This window comes from Euprymna scolopes, chromosome 7 (genome assembly GCF_053919585.1).
Source record: "Euprymna scolopes isolate OS-2025 chromosome 7, ASM5391958v1, whole genome shotgun sequence".
Classification (NCBI taxonomy): Eukaryota; Metazoa; Mollusca; class Cephalopoda; order Sepiida; family Sepiolidae; genus Euprymna; species Euprymna scolopes.
This window is the reverse complement of record NC_136488.1, coordinates 51,157,881-51,179,691: the sequence shown is the minus strand read 5'-3', so window position 1 is coordinate 51,179,691 and position 21,811 is coordinate 51,157,881. Positions and strand designations below refer to the sequence as shown.

At 30.6% G+C, this 21,811-nt stretch overlaps 1 protein-coding gene across 2 annotated transcripts in view; it reads left to right on the top strand.

The window, feature by feature from the left end:
- The window catches only part of LOC145279739 (uncharacterized), a 454,893-nt gene that overhangs the window by 90,536 nt on the left and 342,546 nt on the right, over window positions 1-21,811 (top strand). For both annotated transcript variants that reach the window (XM_080131038.1, XM_080131037.1), the window contains 2 exons: window positions 10,709-10,798; window positions 18,716-18,793. In XM_080131038.1, the coding sequence (XP_079987164.1) occupies window positions 10,709-10,798; window positions 18,716-18,793 (168 nt within the window). The remainder of the gene's footprint in view (window positions 1-10,708; window positions 10,799-18,715; window positions 18,794-21,811) is intronic.

The following is a 21,811-nucleotide window of genomic DNA, read 5'->3' as shown; positions in this document are numbered from 1 at the left end:
TTGAGCTTTGTTACTGTCAAAGTTATCTATAAAAAATTAAAAACCTTAGTTAATGTTCTTCAAACCAATGTACCATTTGTATTAAGATGGTGAACAAAGCCAGATATGTTCTATCTGATCCGGAGATCCTAAAATTACATACTTTTGATTCCTTAAACATAACTCTGGTATGACCCATTGTTTAAGCATGCCAGCCAAGCAACAAATCCTGATCTACAAAAAACATATCATACATCTGGAGTATGTTCAGTGGTTGGCAACCAGGATGGTGACAGGACTCCCCATGTTTACCTATAAAGGGCAACTCTGAAGATTGGAGCTATTTTCACTTAAGTAGCAGAGAATGAGAAGAGACTTGATATAACAATATCATCAACAGGAATGTAAATCTACCTTTCAAGTAGTTTTTCCACCTCAGCACAGCCATGATCTCTGCAGGCACCCATAAGAGATATCACCATTGCTTTTGACTTTATAAAAAGGAAGGCACCATTCTCTGTTCATGTGTCTGATCTGTAGAACAACCTGTCAAAGGAGTTTGTGACAATGACTCACTCGATAATAATGAATTCCTTTTTATTACTCAGGCTTTCGACAGGTACCAAAAACTTTAAGTGGACATATAAACATTATTTTGACTCAACTCCAAACATCTCGAATCATGCCAGGAATTACCACCACCATGGCATAGAAGAAAAACAAAAGAACAAACTGTCCAATTTTTTTGAAGATGAATATTTTATTTGAAAATTTGAAGTAAAAAAACACAATTTCAATAAATAGCAATATTTAAGATTTCACACTCGTCTGGTCTTTCTAACTGCTAAACCTTTAATTATTATTGAGTGTTTCAAACAGTAATTTCCTTTTTAATAACTATTATTGTTTTAAATGGGCCCTCGACAGTCTGTATATGGCTCTTCAAACTGTCTCTTTACAAAACTCGCGTTATGAATCTATATACCCCCCCCCCCCAAAAAAAAAAAAATTTGATTTGAATCAAATTGATACAAGTGGTTTTTCTTTCTGTTATAAGACTAAAAGAAATACGTCTGATATTGTAATTTTATAGTATAGCATCTATTTACCCTAATAACTGCTCATCTACATAAGTTTATAATTTTGATATATATTATTTAAATACTAACATTTATTTATATTTTTAGCCAAACGTTGTATAGCAGGAATATTGAAATTGTTTTAAAGTCTTTTTTTTTTCTTTTTTTTTTTTTTCTTTTTTTTTTAATTAGTCTTGTCTTGAATCTAGATATATAAAGTTGGGTATATTTAAATGATGGTGTGGAATAAATTTCATAACTATCTGATCATTATGAATTTTATAATGCAGCTGCTAGACATAAGAGTGGGCTATATTCAAATAATTTTTATGCAAAACAAAGCCTTTCATGAAAATTCCAATACCTCTGATATTGATGAAATTTGAGGTGGTCCTAAAGATGACTAAGCTATATCCAATGATGAGGCCCCAGCTTGCGAGCTTTGGGGAGTGTGGAGCCATCCTTTAAATGCCATTGCTCCCAGGTCCACTCTGACCCAGAGTGGTAGTACCTGTTAGGGACCAAACTATGGGTTAAATAGAAACCGAGTTCAAAAAAAAAAAATATATTAAAAAAAAATTTCTTCAAAATCACTGGATTTGGCATTAAATAACCTGAAAAGAGTTGATATGCCGTAAAACAAGGCATAGGTTAATAAATATTCTCAATTTCAGTTTGAGTATAATAAAGGATTGTTAGTTCAATGTAATCCACTGAGATCCTTGAATTCTGTCCATTTCTTCACAACAAAATGAAATACTATTTCTTTATAAGCAGAGTTTATTAGGTGTGAATTTTAAGTCCTGTGACTTGAAAACAATCACTCATGATTTGATTAAATGTTTGTACATATCCTAATCCATACGCACATACATCCATATGAAAAGTGCTTTATTAAGATATTTTTTTAGTTGTGAAAACGGGTAAATCTTGTAATCCTGTAATATCAATAAGTATTATGATTGAACACTTCAAACAAAAAAGTTTTATATGGGTCAATCAATAATTAAATTGTGATTAGGCTATAAAAATAATCTTTGCCATCTTATTTTAATTCCCTTAGGTCAGATATAAGTCCTTCCATTATTAAAATGGATTTAATGTAGATAAGCACCTTTTTAAAGCAAACTTGTTTATGTCAGGTGATGTGATTGGGATGTTTTAATAATATTCTTCTTTGATAATTTTTTTTTTTTTTTTTTGCACATAAGGGTTATCACTTATCAAGGCCCGAAGGCCACTCGATGATAAGGGTACAATTGTCAATGGGATAATCTAGTAATCATTAGTAGTGGAAATTTGGTAAATTGGATTACTTAAGGGGACGGTTTATCAAGAATTTGTTTACATTGGACTTGAAGACAAATTGTAGTCAGCTGGAAAACAGGCAAACAAGAGTTCCACAGGTGTGCAGTTCTAAGAAAAAAGCTTTGTTCATGGAATCTACGTTGAAGTTTAGGCACAGATAAAGAGTGGGGAAAATTGACAGTGGTTTCAGCTAGATGAGTTTTTGTTCCTTTTTAATATATGCAATTATAGTTCTCATGCTTTAGTGTTACCATTTAGAGTAATGTAATAAAAATAAGATATACAGTAAAACTCCGGTATACTGTGGCCGTAGAATGCTTCTCCTTTTTTGTGTGTGTGTGTGGGGGGGGGGTACAATGTGGAATACAATATTCTTCTGGTTATGGTATTTTCCCTGTCTTCTGGTGTTATTTATAATGTTATTTGATTATATACATGTATACTCTATACTGTACTGCATTTTGTTAGTAATTTTTAATGCCGTATCCTGGCGTTCCACTGTATCCTTCTACTAAATTAGTTTAAGGAACTAATTTACAGTATAGTCATATTGTCCGTTATTGGTCCATGCTAGGATTTTCTTTCATTTTATATAGGAGAGTTAACAAAGGGAAGATGATTCTCTAAGGGAAATAACTAGTTAATATTCATTGATATTACATTTTCCCCTTATTTTATTTGCTAAAAGATTAAAACTTGTAGAGGATTTACTGTTCTGAAAGCTCTATGAAGTATAGGACAGTCTATGTTGGTCTATCAAACTTCACTGGCTGGTATACTGATTTCCAAGTGAAAATTCTAATATGATCAACTTTTTTTTTTATAAGGTTTCAGTTATGTCAATATGTCTTTATTCTAAGATATAATACCATGTCCAGTATGAATTATACTGTTTGACTTTATGCTTAATGATAGCATAGTAAGGGTCGATATCTGTCAGCTCAACCTTATCTGCCAGTGAATCGTTCTTGTTCTTGATGAATTGGTCAGAATATATTGATCCCTTCTTATTAGCCAAGTTGATAGACATACCAAAAGAGCAATTTTTAAAAACTAAATTCGTGTGCAGTGGAGTTGATTGTAGTTGATGGAAATCATTTGATGGTGTGTAGGATATCTGAGAGCACTGATGCCCAATACCGGTCATTTAGATTCTTTGATTCAAGATCAAGTTTTATAGCCTCCTTTCCACGTGTTGATTGTCACAATGGAGGTAGGGTGTCTTACTATTGACAATACATTCATTTAGATAAACATTCATTGATTTTGAAAAAAAAAAAAAAAAAGGGCACCCCTTATTACTATGTCTAAAACTTGGGAGACCATTAAGTGCAAAAAGCTGGCAAAGACATCTGATTATCATTGATGTATACAATATAATTATATTGACACATTAGTTCTCATCGAATAACCAAAGTTAAGCGATGTTGAGTCTGGTCAGAACCAGATGGGTAACCATTTAGGAATACTAGATGCTGTATGTAAGAGGCTGTCAACACCTAGTAAAAACTGCAAAAACTCGGTCATCTTCCTTAAGGACATACAAGTGACTGGAGATCGTTTATGAATTTGACATTCCCATAAAACTCCCTCCTTTGGAGAAAGGTTGTTCAAACCACCTGGAAGATGGGTGATGTTAAAGAAAGGAAAATCATTGTGGTGAGAAAACAAACATTTGAATTTGAAGGCAATAGCCCTTAAAAAAAATCAAGACTTAGACATTCCAAAGATTGCATAGTCTTAATTTGTGTTTCGTTGTTTGTGTTTTTGTTAAAGAATTTGGGTTTGAATTCTGCAAACAATTGATATAATTGATATACTTCAGTTGAAAGGTTGACTTTTTAGCACATGGAATTCATGGATAACGTAGTCCTTGATGAAAGTCACTAAATATTGATGTACATATTCACTAAAGCATAAAATTCTCTAATAAGTATGTCGAGGGCAACATTGTCACTTGCAGGTCACTATCGTGAGTATTTACTTCCTCTCCAGAAGGTTAGATACAAGGTCAGGTATGGATTTGATGAAGTGTTTCTGTAGAATTAACTGGATTCGAACTTGGAACACCTACATTTCCAGTATGTTTTGTTAACCATTTAGCTACCGCAGTTCTATTAGCCATTTTAAAATTTTTATGTTTTGGATTTTTGTTTGGTGATTATTTTTATAATAAAAGTGAACGTATGCGTGCACGGCTCACTTCAATACTCTCGTGAAAATTTATGAGAAAAGAAGTGAAGACTTAATGAAAGGAAGAATTTATTTCAGTTTTAATATAAACACGAGCATATTCCGTAATGGTAGTAGTGATGCATTTGTATCAAAATGTAATGTTTATATGAAAGCTTTTTTGTGTTCACAACAGCTATGACTGAACAATTTAAGATTTTGTAAAAAAAATTTAAGTAGCACATTTCACAAAGCAATAGCAAGTGGGCAAAGCAACTGAACCCTGAACTGTAATCAAAGTAAAATGTTGCTTGGAGATGATTGCATTTCTTAACAGGTTCCATTATCAATGTTTTCTTTTTATATAGATTGATAAATTCACTAAATTGGCTTGGCTTTACTTTTGGTGGACCTGAGATCGGTTGTGCTAGTTTCTCCTCTAGAACACTGCGTCTCGGATGAACGTAGACCAGGCACGGTGGTTTGCAGTAGAATTTCCTCCCTGTCCCCTTTTTTCCTGACTGTTCACACTACATTTAAACATGTACAGATTGGTACAAACATTTAACTCCCCACTTAGGATGCTCCTGATTCATAGTAACCTTTTACATTTTTAGTAATTGCCTTGTTTGTGATGAATAAAAATAACTCGATCAAATTCAATGCAAATCTGATATATTAGAATAGTAAAATGGAAATGTGTCGATATTAGCTCTTCCCCTCACATAAAAAAAAAAAAAAAAAAAAAAAAGATTTTTAAAAAAACTGAAATTTTGGAGATATTTATTGAAGCAAAATTTTTTTAAATTTCCCAAAAATTAGAGATGTCTGAATTTTCACAAAAGGTTTCCACCATCCATCTATACATAAAACTAAATTTAACTAAATATTGTCCACATTCGGACTCCTTACACATAGCAGCTGGTCCAAAATTTATAATGATCAGTTAATTTAGGAGTGAATCCTGTACGTGCAAATAACCTTAACTCTATAAAGCTAGATATGTTATCTAGACTGCTGTTTTGCAGTATCACAGTTCCTCAGTGACTTTACTTTTTTTTTCTTTTTTTTTTTTACATTACTAGTTCTCAAGAGAGCTCTATTCTAATTATCACTAATGCTTACAATCTTAAGGAATGGGAATAGAAACATAAAATTCTGTTTAAACCTCAGATCAATTCCCTCTCTCCTACATAAGATGTCCTTTGTAAGTTTATTCTTTTACTATTTTTGAATTCATCCAGTTAAAATGTTCAATCCTTTGATAAATTCACTTTTTTTCTTGCAAATAAATTTCCAATGAAATTAGAGATATTATTAGGTTATTCCATATTTTGGATTTTTTTTTTTTAGATTATGATCGATAATTAGAATTATCCCAACTACATCTTGGATGTTATTTTTAACAAAGATTCCTGATATTATGTTTTTGAATTTTTGAGATGAGGATTGATAATGTGGATTGTTAAACTTGGCGGAGAACCTGGACGGAACCCTTTATTTAATCGATGGGGGTAGCATGTTCTCGTTCTGTCAGCCATGACTGGTCTTAAATCACGATTGTATTCTTAGTATTGCCTGCACTGAGGATTGAACCTTCAACCATGAGAAAAGTGTCACTTGGAACTGAATTTTTCCTAGTACTTTATCCATTACACACAAATCCTTCCAAACAATTCCAGTATAAATTTTGGGAACCTTAAACCTATGTGACATAATCATATTGACATACCGGCTGCTGTTAGATCACCAAAGTTAAGCAACATTGAGTGACCATAGGTGACCATTTGGGAATTCCAGGTTCTGTGTGATCCGTGTTTATCTCAACATTGTTTCTAGTCATCCTGGACTTCTCCTTGTCACTGAACTCCAGTAGAGCCCATTCATGAAAAATGTGGTTGAAGATTGCATAACCTTGCCTCATAATTATACATGTAGCTATCCTTACAGAGGGTATCCATTTCAAAACTGAATAGAGGCGATAAAACCTATTGTTTTTAGATGTACAATCTTATAACTTATCATTGTAGATCATTACTTATTTATATATATATATATATATATATATATAATTTTATTTTGAATTGAGATACATTTAAAGGTTGGAGGTTAAATGGACTGAAATGTTGTGAAAAAATCTCCAACATAAGAATAGTGTGAAGAATTCCAAATAATACATTTTTATTTCCTATTTAGAAATTCCATCAATTATTTAGGCTTTAATTAAATCTCCATTCTTCTCTTTAGTAAACTAGTTAAACATAGTTTCAACCTATCTTTATAATCGATATCCTTTAGTCACTTCTCACTGTCAGCCTTTTAATTTTACTATAATATATAAATTCTAGTTACTTGTGTACAGGATTGAGTACAATATTACCTATGAAGTTTTATGGATTTGCCTAAAGAAATACACATTAAAAAAAAAACTGCTAACGTTTAAAAAAAAATTTCAGATTTGCTTGCAATGGAAGTAACTATTACTACTACTACTACAATTTTCTAACATTTATGGGAGAATATTTATCGCCCGGAATATATGATTGTTATTGATTACATAGAATATGTATGCATCTCTTTATTGAAGCTCTTTGAATTCACCAACTTATTGTTGTGCATGAAGAGAAAGAAAGCTGCACTTACAGACAGAATCTAATAATAACATTACATCATAGCATTGTCTGCAAAGTTGAAAAGAAAAATGCCGACATGCAATAAAATCTTTTGCATAAGTGTAGAACAAATATTCCTAGGATGCATCCGACTAATCTGCGCAGTTAGTGAAGAAAATGTCATTTCAAAGTGTGACAGACTGAACCTATCAGAATTTACTTTGGAAACTATTTTGGGGTACTAGTGACGTAAAGAAAATAGCATGCACCAAGAATCACATCATTTGATCAAATGATTTTATTTTTTATAAAGAAAATTGTTTCTAACCAATTAAATTGATAGACATTACAATCATGTACCAAGCTGAGTTTAAACTATTTCTGAAGAGTTATTTTAAAGGGAGGTAACCAGTGATGAATTTGAATTTTTTCCAATGCCACCCCCTCTCTCCATGTTAAGAATGGCTTTCTAAAATTTTGCACATTTGAATTATTTGGATTTATTTCCCTTGGAAATGGCTGTGAAGTAGATAGTCCAAATACTCTACTCTGTATATTGTTCCAACATTCGCCTTTGACCTAAAATTTTTTATCTATTAGTAATAATTTATAGCATTATTTCTTTTCAAGGTTGAATTCAATCAACCTTTTTTCTCCCTTCAAAATTCAATTAAAAAAAAGTTTAATATGTAAAAAAAAAAAAAAAAAATCCCAATAAAATTTTTTTTTTAAATTGATGTGGTTAATAGTAAATAAAATTTCTAATTATCTAAACATTTTATCAAAGTTAATTTAATTTTTAGTGTGTTCAATTTACGATGTAGGTTTATCATAAATCGATCGCTTACTTTACGATTGGTGTTAAAAATGTTCTCTCATATTAAAGTTATAGCCTGATTTTATTCGCAAAGGCAGTTAGGATTAAGGATGCTATTAAGGTTATTGGTGATATGGGGTGGAGGTCATGTTTTAATGTAATAAAACCAGGTGTTTCTATGCTGTTTGTACACACATTAGCCATTATAGGAATGATCAGTTAGATAAACTTATAAAACAAAGTAAACCTACATTGTAAAAATGTAACTAATTTTTTAGAAAATTTTCTTGGTAAATCTTAAAAATTGATGAAACCTGAAGGTATTTTACAAAATACAATAACAGTTTTGGAAATATTTCGTTTCATAATGAAAACCTTGATGGATTGTTTTTGCATAGCAATCTGAACCAACCTTGTAAAAATTGCATGATTGATTTTTTTTTTTTTTTTTAATTTCATGTTATAATAATCCAAAGAAATGTATTGAAGATTTCAATAACCTAAGTTTTGTTGTTGGTGATTCAGGATTCAAAGTTGAGTAATAATAGTTGTGAAATAATTATGTAAATTATCTCCCTTTTCTAAATATTACTTTTATTTATTTAAAACTTAAAAATAAAAGCTGCTATATTTTCCAAAACATTCATTTTTTTTTTAAATTGGAGTGTTTTTAAAGTTTGCAAACAATTTATATTACATTATTACACTCTTTTTATTTTCAATGTATAAAAGAAACATTTAATTATTTTTGTTCTTTTCATGTATTAAAACTAAATCTGTTAATTAGTGTAGACTTTGCTATGACTTGTCACTAATCTAGTATTTTAATGAGCACTTAACATATGAAGCAATAACCATATAATCATATGCATGTTTTTATTTTTTGTCCTTTTAGTTGAATAAAACTGATTTTATTAAAACAAAAATGCATTTGAAATGATTTTAAACAAGTATTGTTCTCATTTTATTCAATTCAAAAATGTTTTTCATTTATAGTAGCTACAAAACACGATACTTTCTATTTAAAATCACACAATTGTTGTAAAATAGATTCTTATTCTTTATTTACTAGCATGGTGTATGGCATTGCCACGTTGTAAAATATGCTTATATATTTTAATTTATGCAGATTTCATAATATAGAATCAATTCTCTATCATATTGTATGTCATACACAGTACTGATTTTAAAAGTAAAAAACTCGAAACCAAAATATTTAACATTCCAGCCTTAGTCCCTACTATTTGAGCTACTGTTAGATAAATAAAAAAAATTAACTGGAAAGAACCAACTTTAATGTATAAACAAATATATATATTTGCGCATGCATACAAGAACACTTGAAGTCGACTTACACCTGCCAAGTTACAAGATTTTTAATTTTGACTCCTTAGCAACTATTTTTACTGGTTAAAAACCCATAATAGAATGGTCCACAAAAAATGCAACCATTTGATATATCACTCTGCGATCTTATCTCGAAGTAGATATAATATGAAATAATGGAGACAGACAGATGCAGTGAGTTTTGAATATTAGATGAAGTGGGGCGGGGTATTTTATTTTCTTTGAATTGTTGAAAAATAAAATCCATTTTTGTCCAGATTTTAGTCTTTTTTTTTTTTCTTTTTTTAAAAAAAGAAAAAGCTTTAAATATTTGTTTCTTTCAATTTATTTGTATTTCTAACATTTCCATTAAAAACTTATGTTATTGTATTAAATTATAAATGTTAAAAAATCTTAACTATTTAATAGAAGTAATGGTATTTATTTTTACAAAAACAAATTTAATTTTAATTGGTTGAAATAACTTTCTATCAATATTTTATTTTTCTAGAATTACAAAAATGAAAAGTTGTGCAATAAGTCTTAATTTACGTTTCTGTTGAATCTCTGAAAGTAATATTTAGTTGTTTTATGAAATGAACAGTATATTTACTTAAATATCAAATAATGTTTTGTAACTACTGTATTTTATAGTAAGACCACTCATTTCATTACAAAATTGAGAATCGTTGTAAAAAAGCTATTTTAATAAAGTTAACAAGAACATGCTTAATTATATTATACATGTCTATAAAATAAATATTTAATTTAATAACTTAATTGTAAAATCTTAAATCAGATCTATTATAAGAATCTATATTTCACATTTAATCGATAGTTTTTTTTTTCTTTTTCTTTTTTAATAAGCTATGCATGCAATTAGACTGTTAATGAAATATATAATTTTTCCTTAGCTTCAGAAATTTTGTTTTTGATGTTCAATTAACATTACAACAATTCTCGCATTACAATTTGTTTGAATTAACACTTGAGTATTGTTTTGCCTTTGAAAAGAAATTAGTGATATTTTTTTATTTTTATTCGCTTTCTTCATCTTAAAATAGATGAAATGTTCTCAAAGAGCAATTTTATTCCCTAATGATTTTTCTACTTATTTGACATGTGTTGCCCATAATTAACTAACCATGCCCTTAAGCATACAATTACTCCCTTGGGTCATAAACCATATAATGAACCAGTAATCACCAATAAATAGGAGTTTTGAAATGATTTTTATCAAGGGAGATAACTTTTTTGTTTTTTTCTTGACATTGTGATAACTTCATACAAAATGAAAATTAAAGATGTAAATATTTTGAATTGAATCTTTTGATTTTGGTGAAATTTTTTTTTTTTTTTTTGCTTGTCATTCTCATCCAGTCTTAATGTTAAAAAAATTGTTTTCTTTTTGTTAGGCTGAAAGGAGGATTACCGACCTTTTTGATGATCTCCGAGATGGGCACAATTTAATCTCTCTCTTGGAAGTTCTTTCTCATGAAACATTGGTAAGTATTTTTTAAAGTAAGTTCATGTAAAAAAAAAATAAATAAAAAATAGATCTGCATTCCCCTTCCCATCAGAAAGGTCAATCCATTCAGACTAATCAGTGGGTCAGTCCATTATTGTTTTGCATTGAAAAATAATAATGGACTGACCTTTTGATCAGTCTGAACTTAGACTATTTCTGTATACTTGTTAGAATTCCAACCATTATTATTGCTCTATTCAGCTTAATCTTCAAGTTGAAACACTTTAATTATGATAATAGAATCCATCACCCGCATCAATTTCTTTTCCTCTTTTACTTTATTTATTTCTCTCTCTCTCTAATCTTGTTTTTCTTTTCCTTTCTTTTTAAAAACATAAAATAAAATCCTTTCGTCTTTATAAAGCAAATGCTTTAATCAAGTTAACAACTTCCAGTACATGCTTCAACAAATAAAACATAAACTTCAGAAATTATTCACTTACTTCAGTTATAATGATGGCACTGACTTTAAATCTCCGAGGATCGCCAGTCAACTCTAAGCTTTTCTTCTCTACCCTACCAGTTGATAAAACAAAATCCCACCACGCTTTGTTCTGTCAGAAATTCTGTTTTGATTTCTTCTCCAGAAGTTTCCCCCCCCCCCCCCGTTCACTTCTGCAGATTTCATTAACGTTGTTTCTCATCTCTTGGCACCCTTTCTAGTCTGAGAGTCTGAAAATGTGCCTTCATCTTCTAACTCTCCAAATGAAGTGTTTCTTCAACAGAACTGAAAAAAAAATGGCAAAAGTCAACTATTTCAAAACTCTACCATCAAGAACTTGCACAACATTCCAGTTTGATCAGAAATGTTATTCTCTGCCAAAGTCTCTACTCCTGACTTCACCTGTAAAGGGTTAAGAAAAAGAAGAGGAAGCTTTTCTTTCTTTTTTTTTATACCAATTCTGTAAAGTTTTCTTGAAGCTAAATGCACATAAGATTCTCTTGTGTATTAGTCAGATCTTGAGGATCTGGTTTATTGGTTTAAGTTATTTAAACATCTTACATAAACCCTGTTATTATAACCCCTTCCTGTGATTGTCTCTATATTAATAAGTGTGTGCCTATTTCTCATTCTCTCATCGTTTGCATGAACGGAACTTGCACGTTTTTATTTACTATTACTCAATTATTTATTCAAAGCAAAAATGCAATAGCATAAAATTAAACAAAACTTTTAAAATCATGTTTAAAAATAATTGGGAAATTGAACATACCAAAATGCATTTTGCTATCTTCATAAACATGTCAGCCATGTGAATCATTTTATTAGTTAAAAACAAAGAAGAAAAAAATCACTGTGACTGTTAAGAATATGAGAGCATTTAAAATGTCAAATAAAAATTAATTTAAACAGATTTTAAAACGCTTGGCAAATTAAAATATTGGAAGCAGTTTAGATTCAATAATTTTATTAATAGATTAAAACAATATTATTTTGAGCAAATTAGTTATAGTTTTACGAAAATGCGGTTCAATTAATAATTTATTGACCAAATATTACCGGAATACTAAAATTTAATTTTCAAAATCCTATTAAAAAAATAAGTTGGTAAAATAAGCAAACTGTAATTTAAAGAAAAAAAAATAGACAAAAACAAATTTAAGTAAAAACTTTCGCAACGCTGAATAGGTAGAGCAAGTTACCTATAAAAAGAGCATAAATAAAGTGGAAAATTACTGTAAAACAGATTAGTATTAATAATTAAATTTTTGTACTTTCTGTATGACTTCCTGTCATAGCAGCTGATGTTTGTTTGTATAGTAATAATGCCACAATCTTGTCTAAAAGAAACAAAAGGTGTACTCTCTCTGCTACTGATGCATAGAAACCAGAAGACACAACTACTTCTACCAACTCTTCTGCTCTTCACTTCACTTCACTTCACTATGTTGGAATTTTTTTTATTATTTATGAGGATTTTCGTTTCTACCTTTCGTGCATATTTGTCTATTTTATAACAAAAAAAATGTAGCTATTTATCTGTGCATGCATGAAGATATGAAAATTAACATTTTATTTAAAATTTTAGGTAAATTTTGGAAGTTTCTAAAGTTTAACTTTTGTATTTCAATGGATGTATATTTTGTAATAATGGTTAAAAGTTAGGGGATAACAATCTGACGTAACAAAAATGGAGATAAAATAAGTAACAATGTATAAATATTGATTCTGTTGATTCATTTAACCCTTATCCCCGAGTGGCTTCCGGGCCTTGATAAGTGGTGACTTCCATGTAAAAAAAAAAATGTGGCATGATTTATAGAGAAGAATAAGATAAGTCACCAGGAATTGCAAGATTTAATGAATATAAACTAGAGGTCGGGGGCAGGGGGGTAAATGAAATAGGAGCTGTATTTTGCTTATGTTTAATCAGTAAGCGTCTATTAATGAAGTGTGAATATGGAAACAGTGATTGAGGAAAAATGTACTGCTTGCAAAGAGTTCCGATGCCAAATCCTAGAGAACTTTTTTTTTTCTTTGAAACAAGTTTAAGATCTCAAAGAATTTACTCAGAAGTTAGTCATTGCATACCTTAAAATACTCTCAAAAGTAAACACTTTATTTTTTCCCCCTTAGACACTTTGATTTATGAAGTAAACAAAAAAAAAAAATGGATGGATTGGAATATTTTTCGGAATAAATACTATTTACTAGAAATAAGCAAATACTTCAAATGTATTGATGCTGAAAATTGAAAGTCTTTTCCCACGTAAATATTGTCTATCTTTATCATGCGTAAACATAGGCAAGATTCCATATGACAATGATACTTGTATGCAACTAGCTACCTGTAGTACATTTCTACTTAATTCTTGCCACACCTTGGTAACATCAAACCAACTTTTTATTTGCCTTCCATCATAGACCATTTTTTTTTTTTTTACAAGTTATGCCAAAACTTTTTTGTTTCTTGATCAATTATATATATATATATATATATATAATATATATATCCTTGCTGCACTCAAATATTCATTTATCTTATTGTTAATAATATAGTAAACAGCAGCTACTATCTCTACGTACTGTGAAACTGCAGCAAATGCTATGTATGTTTACATACATATGCATGCATTCTAGCTGTACCTATTCTGTGTTGTCTAAGAGGGATTTTTTTTTGTTGTTTACCAAATTGTTTTAAATAGGATTTAAAAACTTAAATTTGATATTTGTTGGTTAATTAAATCAAACCAATTGAATCAATTTAGAAAACTATAACTAATTTTAAGGTAATGTTTTTTTTAATGAAATTATTGAATATAAATAACTTCGAAAACTTTCAATCTTTTAATAGATGAAGATTTATTAAGAATTTTACAGCCAGTTTAAATGATTTCCCATTTGACAGTTTAAATGCTGCCAAAAGAGCTTTCAACTCGTAAAAGATTAAAACGGTTGACTTGTTTTCAAAGAAACAGAAATACATTGTGGTCGAGTAGTTTTGGAATTGGAATTCTTTAAATAGTATTTTAAATTTTCATTCAACACTTTTCCTAGGACATTCTTTGATTTCAATAAGTAATAATTTTATAATAAAACGTTTTGAGTGACATAAAAGCAAGAAAAATACACAAGATGTGGTAACAATTTAATTATAGAAATGCATGTTTGTTTATACATATACAATATGATTTTTAAAATCAATATTAATTCAATATAAAAAGGGAGAGAGAATACAGCAAACAATATAAAATGCTGAATAATTCAGTTTAAAAAGCAATGTGTGATTTTTTTTTGACATTCATTAGTGAGCAATTATTTTTTCCAATGTTAAATAAGTGAGCGGGGTGGTGCAGTGCAAAGGTTTGAATCCAGGATCAAAAAAGCAAGTATTCATTTAAACATTGTTAAAGCAACAACTCTTCTCGGTTTCTGTTATGCATGAAAGCCCCAACTGAAATCTTGAGCCATACTTTAATGACTCAAGATTATATTGATTTTGAAAACTTGAATAAATTTTTATTTTAAACCCCTTTAATAAAAAAAAACTAATATAAAAAAAAAAAAAAACACTTGTCAGTCTTAAAATTAGATTGTGTAATTTCTATTTTAACTCTATTTTCAAAATTGAAGTATCTATCTTCTATTATATAAAAGGAATTTTGTGTCAGTTTGTTCCCTACGAACTCTGAAATGGCTGGGCTGATTTTCATGAAATTTCACACAAATATACTTTATGTACCTGGCAGTGTTCTTGGGTAGGTTTTCTATTGGAATGTTTTCGATAAATATCAATAATCGAAAAAAATCCGATGAAAGAAGGAACAGGCGATTTTGACTAAAGTTAGCACCTTACACAGCTTAACTTCACAAGTGCATTTGAGAAATTTTTATTACCACACAAGCAGAAAGGCCTGGCATATAAAATCAACAGTAGGTTCTTAGATATGACAGGGCATATTTGAAATGAATGTTGTTGTTTAGAGCCCAATTGAACAATGGTACTTGACTTTTGCATTTTAAACTTTAATTCAGGCTATTATATACAAAAAAAAATTTTATAAAATCAACAGTAGGTTCTCTATAGTGCATTACAGACTACAATGAATTGTGGACTAAATCACTGCAAGGAGGCATGTAAAGCTTCATCGCAGTGCACCACAATGCGTCCCCAATCAATTTGATTGAAAAATGGCTGATTTCACCAATTTTGATGACAATAAAAATATGGAAGTGTTGATCATTCTACTCTTAGCAACGTTTTTTCCCTGCGAGTTAAAAATTGTATTGAAGTATTTGTCAATCTGAACTCTTTCATTTGAAGGGTCCAGGAATGTAACTGTATTATTTATTAAAAACCTCCTGGGATGAGCTAAAAGTTGAAAACTATACAAAATATACTTAAAAATCTTATATAATTATATTCACTATTATAATAACCTGGTTATGGTTAACCAAAAAAAAAAAAAAAAAAAAAGTAGGTTAAACAGTCAGCCAGTTTTAGTTATTATGATCCGTTTTCTATTACATTGAACCTGTTGCCAAAGGAGGTGGAGAAAGAAGTGTTAAACCAAAGATGTTACACAATGTAACTCTTCTATTTTGTTTTGAACAGATCAGGCAACACCAAGTAGTCCTGCTAGTATAATATTAGCGTTAACATGTTTCATTTTTTTTAACCAGGAAGAGACTAGTAGCAGATGCACCACACAAAAATGGCAGGTGCTCGTCTGAACTCCAATCTCTGGTCCCCCCTCGCCAATCTTTCACGAAAAACACCCGTCTAGCTGAATCCACTGTGAAAAATTTCCCCCACTCTTTATCTGTGCTTAAATCAAAACGTGGATTCCATGAACAAAGCTTCTTTCTTAGAACTGCACGCCTGTGGAACTCTGTTCCATCTGCCTGCTTCCCACCTGACTAAAACTTGGATGTCTTCAAGTCCAACGTTAACAAATTCCTAATGAACCGCCCCCCCTTAAGTAAACACTTCATCAAATCTCCACACTAACGTACTGTACTTGCAATAACCCTTATCCCTGAGTGGCTTCCGGGCCTTGATAAGTGGTGACCACCGTGTATAAAAAAAAAAAAAAAAAACTTGGGCTGGTGTGTCTGCCACTAGTCTCTCCCTCTTAAACAAGGTCCAAAAGAGTCAGCAACCTAATAGGTCCTGCACAATCAGCTAGGCTTCAATCGCTGTCCCATCAACGAAATGTGCATCTCTGCCTGTTTTACAAGTATTTTAATGTTAGGTACGCTGACGAACTGTAAGCTCTTGCCCCTCCTCAACGTAAATACCCTCCAACAAGCAGCAAAATCCCACCCCTACACAGTAGAAAACCTTAGATGTAAGAAAGCCTTCTACTCTAATAGTTTCTTCTAAAACTACTAGACTTTCTGTTACATTGAACTGCTAGACTTTGTAATTCTGTTCCAGGTTCCTCTTCCTGGACTGTACTGACATGCAGAAGTTCAAGTGTAAAGACATTTTGGTGCTCAACTCCCTACATAGTATCCCTGAAAATTATATGCCAGATAGTAGCCCTTTATATCAAAGTGGCACTGGGCCTTGTTTAGGGTGAAAATGCAATTAAAAAAAAATTATAAATTTCAAAATTGTCTGAATGCCATTGTCTGAGAATAAGCCGGTGACTTGGATGAATTTAAATGAAAATCTTTTTATCTTATTTTACATCTGAGCAATACCAGTCCATCTGCTAGTTTACCAGTTGAGTTTCTACAACTTGATTCCATCATTGAACAATAATAAATCTGATTAAAACTTTATTCTCAGTTCCATTATTCTCATCATATGTATTTATACTTTTTTAAAAATTTTATCGGTCAATCCTTTCGCATCGTGTTCTACAGTCCTGTAGAATTGTAGAAATGTCTCAGAATTGTGTGAATGAATATGTATTAGTCAAAGCACAAAATGTTACATTATTAGTTTTCCCACAGATCTAATTATTTTTCTCAAGTCTTCAATTAAAGAATATAAGTCATAAGAAATGTATTGATTTATTTATGTAAAAGTTTTTGATGTTATGGACTCAGAAAAAAGGTTAATTTCCTTAAATGATCAAAACTTGCTCCAATTTTGCCCTCTTCCCTAATTCTTTTTTGTTTCACATGTGCAGAATTAGTTAAAAAAAAAAATAATAATTTTTAATTTTTACTTGGAAAAAAAAGCAAAAAAACGCTTCTAATTCATAGTTTTATTATGTAGATCAGGCATCTCAAACATACAAGCTGCATAGTTTCTTTCCTAGAACTGCCCATCTGTGGAACACAGTACCACAGGGCTGCTTCTCGTCTGACTATAACACTGCCATTTTCAAATCTAATCTAAACAATTTCTTACTGAGCCATCCTTTTAAATAATTGTTGATCAGTTACAACCATCATTACTAATGCCCTTTTTCAATGTCTGCCTGTCCAACTCAATAACCCTTATACTGAAATGGTGTTTGGGCCTTGATAAGCAGTGACTTTTTTGTATAAAAAAAAGGCCTCTGCAAACACTCTTGCAGCTACATAAAAGATACTCTAAGTAAATGTACGTATCCGGGTTTTTTTTTTTTTTGTTTGTTGTTTTTTTAATACAAAAACCGGTTGTTATAAACTTGATTATTTCCCTTTAATCATAATTAAAGCCTAATTGATTTGGTAGAAAAGTGATTCATGATAAACAGTACTTGAGAACTGCTATACTGTACATTTTCTTTTTTTTTTTTTTATATATATTAACGCAAAATTTGTAGAAATATTTCAACTTGTATACATTTTTGTTATGCTCAAACAATTTCTAGTAATTGGTTAGTTCTATATTTACAGATATATACATTTCTTTTTTACTAAAAATTTGTTTTAACAAAGTCTTAAGAGTTCAACCCTATCACCATTTTTTTTTTTTTTTTTTTTTTTTTTTCTGTTAACGCCTTTCCTGTTAACGCCTTTCCTATAAGTCATCAACTATGGCTAATAGAAATAATTTAAAAAATGTTTTTATACAATTGTATTTTGGAATTTTTTCTGGTTATAATTAAAATATTGTAGCTTTGTTTATCTTTTTTGTTTTTTATATAATTCTATTTGCCGCAATTTAAAAATATAAAACAAACACTTTAAGGGAGTGAGTATTTTTTTGCTAAACTTTAAAATGATAATTGAATAAAATGTACTTAAAATGGAATATGAAATGATATGAATTAAATGTTATACTGCAAAACAATGTAATATATTATGGTATGTGGCATTGTTAAAAAAAACAAAAAAACAGGAGCTCATGTTCCTGGAGCAGATAATCATAAACATGCTCAAAACCTTGTGTGAAAAAATAAATTTAAAAAATCATAATATTGCTTGGAATTTAAATATATTTTTTATGTTAGAAAATATTCTAGCATTTATTTTATATTGAGATTTTCTGTATTTATCTTTTTCTAGCCCAGAGAAAGAGGTCGGATGCGATTTCATAAAATGCAAAATGTTCAAATATCGCTGGATTTTCTACGGTATAAAGGGGTAAGTAGTTGATGTTTTATTATAATTATTCTTTCTGACTAAGCATTATTCTCAGTTCCATTCTCATGGTATGTATTTATATTCAAAAAAAAAAAAAAAAAAAAATTGTATCGGTCAATTCTTTCACATTATCTTCTGTTTCATTATGTAGATCCGGCATGTCAGACATGCAAGTTGCATAATTTCTTTCCTATAACTGCCCGTCTGTAGAACCCTGTACCACAAGGCTGCTTCGCAGCTGACTAACATTGCTATTTTCAAGTTTAATGTAAACAAATTATTGAGCTATCCTTTTAAATAATTGTTGACCAGTTACAACCATATGTTGATTTAGTAGAAAAGTATTTGCAAATTCTTCATTACATAAACACAAAATTTGTAAAAAAAAAAAAAAAAAAAATAGTTCAACTTGTATACATTTTTGTTATGCACCAACAATTTCTAGTAATTGGTTAGTTCGATAAAAAGTTTAATAAATTAAGTTTCATGTAATTATGGTCTCAAAGAAAGAAGAAAAAAGAAAAAGGCTGAACACCAGTAAAAACTACTAGGCCCTTATCCGTATCAAATTTCAAGCTCTTTTGCAAAATTGAAAACCCCCATATATTACTAAACTGATGTTTTTTTTTTTTTTTTTATGTTATCATGCTTGCTTGTCACTGTGCACATTTCATTTGTATGTGTATATAGGTTTTGTATGTGTATGGAGGTTGAATAAGAGAAGCGTTAAGGAATAGAGCAATGTAAGTAGTGGACGCACGGGGGGGGGGGGGTCTGTATTCTGACTAAAATCCTTTGACTTTGAAATCCAAATGTAAAAATATGATTATCAATCAACATCAAAATTAGTAAATTTTATTATCAATTAAAATATTTTTTACAATTGTGTTTTGAAAAAAAATTTTTTTTTTTTTTTTTTTTTTTTTTTACAAAGGCATCCCCACTTATCAAGGCCAAGAGGCCACTCGAGGATAAGGGTTGAAGAGTGTACAGTAGACAATCTATACTCCTATAAATTCGTTTTTCTTTTGTGTGTATTGATGTTCATATTAAAAACCCACTTTTCTATTTATTTAAAAAGAAAATACAATTTTCTTGTATATGGGTTGTGGGATTGCATTCGCTAGCAAAAGATCTAGCTAATTTGCATATTCTTTCAACATTCATTTTAATAATTAATATTAGTTTTTTCAGTTTTCTCATGGGATGATAATCTTTAGTTAACTATTATGTTTAATTATATCAATGGCGATATTCTACATGATTTATACTTGCATAATATTTGTATAAAAAGTTTACAGTAAACACAAAATTGTTTCCATAGATATTTATGTATACGTATATATTTTTGTTTTATCTATATCTATAAAAGTGAACCTGTGTGTGTGTCTACATTTCCCTACGCAATAACTTTGTTAATGTTAAGTCTACAGACTCGAAATTTGATATACAGGGTACTGAGATTTGGGAAAATCTGTGTAATTCATTTTCGGCCAGGGGTCAAAATTCAACGATTTGACCTTTGAAAATTCTACCAAACTCCTCTGACAATTTTGGGTCTAAACACTTGAAATTTTAGATCCATGTCAAAGGAACCTATATCTAACTTAATAACTTGATTTGAGCCCACAAACAGTAAATGTTAAGGGGTCATAATAAGGGTCAAAGCTAAAAAAATTTTACCTCTGCGGTTTCTACCAAATTACTTAGACAATTTCTGGTCTAAACATTTGAAATTTTACATAAAGGGTATTCAGAGATAGGGTAAGCTTTTTAATCGGTTTGGGTCGAAAACTTTTAGTTACCAATATATAAATGTATGGATGTATGTTTGCATGTCTGCCTAAAACTTTCGACAGAGGTAACAAATTTTTACAAGATCAATATCGTTTGGAAGTTCGGCCTTTCAGATGACAAATATCGAAAAATTGGCTAAAAACATTAATATCTTCACCTTCAACTGGGCACTTTTCTACGGGGGAGGGGTCGCTTTTTTCGCTGATATTTTTGAAAGTCATCCTCTCCTTTCTATTGTGTAGCCTCAATTAAAACCTACGTCACTTTCGGTTTGGCAGTGGTCGTAACGACAAAGACGTCAGGTTTTTCTCCCGTTCTTTTCGTCCTTCACGGTACGGGTTCGAGCCTGTCTTTCTATTACCACTTTTTTTTTTTTTTCTTTGCTCAATACACACATCCAAACACCCGGGCAACGCCGGGCTGAAAAGCTAGTTGGACAATATAGTAACCGTTAGTAATGGAGATTCGGTAAATTTGTTAACTTATATGGAACGGCTCCTCAAAAACTTGTTTACGTTAGACTTGAAGACAACCATATTGTAGTCAGCTGGAAAGCAGGAAAACGGAAGACAATTCCATAGGCATGCAGTTCTTAGAAAGAAGCTTTGTTCATGGAATCTTTTTTTTTTTTTTTTTTTTTTTTACAAAGGCATCACCACATTATCAAGGCCCAGAGGCCACTCAAGGATAAGGGTTAAAGAGTGTACAGTAGAAATTGGTCAATATAGTAATCATTAGTAATGAAAATTTGGTAAATTTAATAACTTATATGGAACGGCTCATCAAGAACTTATTTACTTTAGACTTGAACACAACCATATTGTAGTCAGCCGGAAAGCAGGAAAACGGAAGACAATTCCACAGGCGTGCAGTTCTAAGAAAGAAGCTTTGTTCATGGAATCTACGTTTAGGTTTAGGCACAGATAAAGAGTGGGGGAAATTATTGATAGTGTTTACAGCTAGACGAGTGTTTCTTGTGAAAGTTTGGCGAGGGGGGACCATAGATTGAAGCTCAGTTGAACACTTTCCATGAAAATAACGATACATCAGAGACAAACTCGCAACATCTCTTCTGTGAGATAGAGGTTGCAGGGAGGAGAAAAGGACATCTCCTACGAGGCTACGAAGTCTATTTTGAACTCTATCAAGGCAGGACAAGTCCTTTCTAGCAGCTCCTGCCCAGATGTGGCAACAGTATTCCATCCTTGGACGTACCTGGCT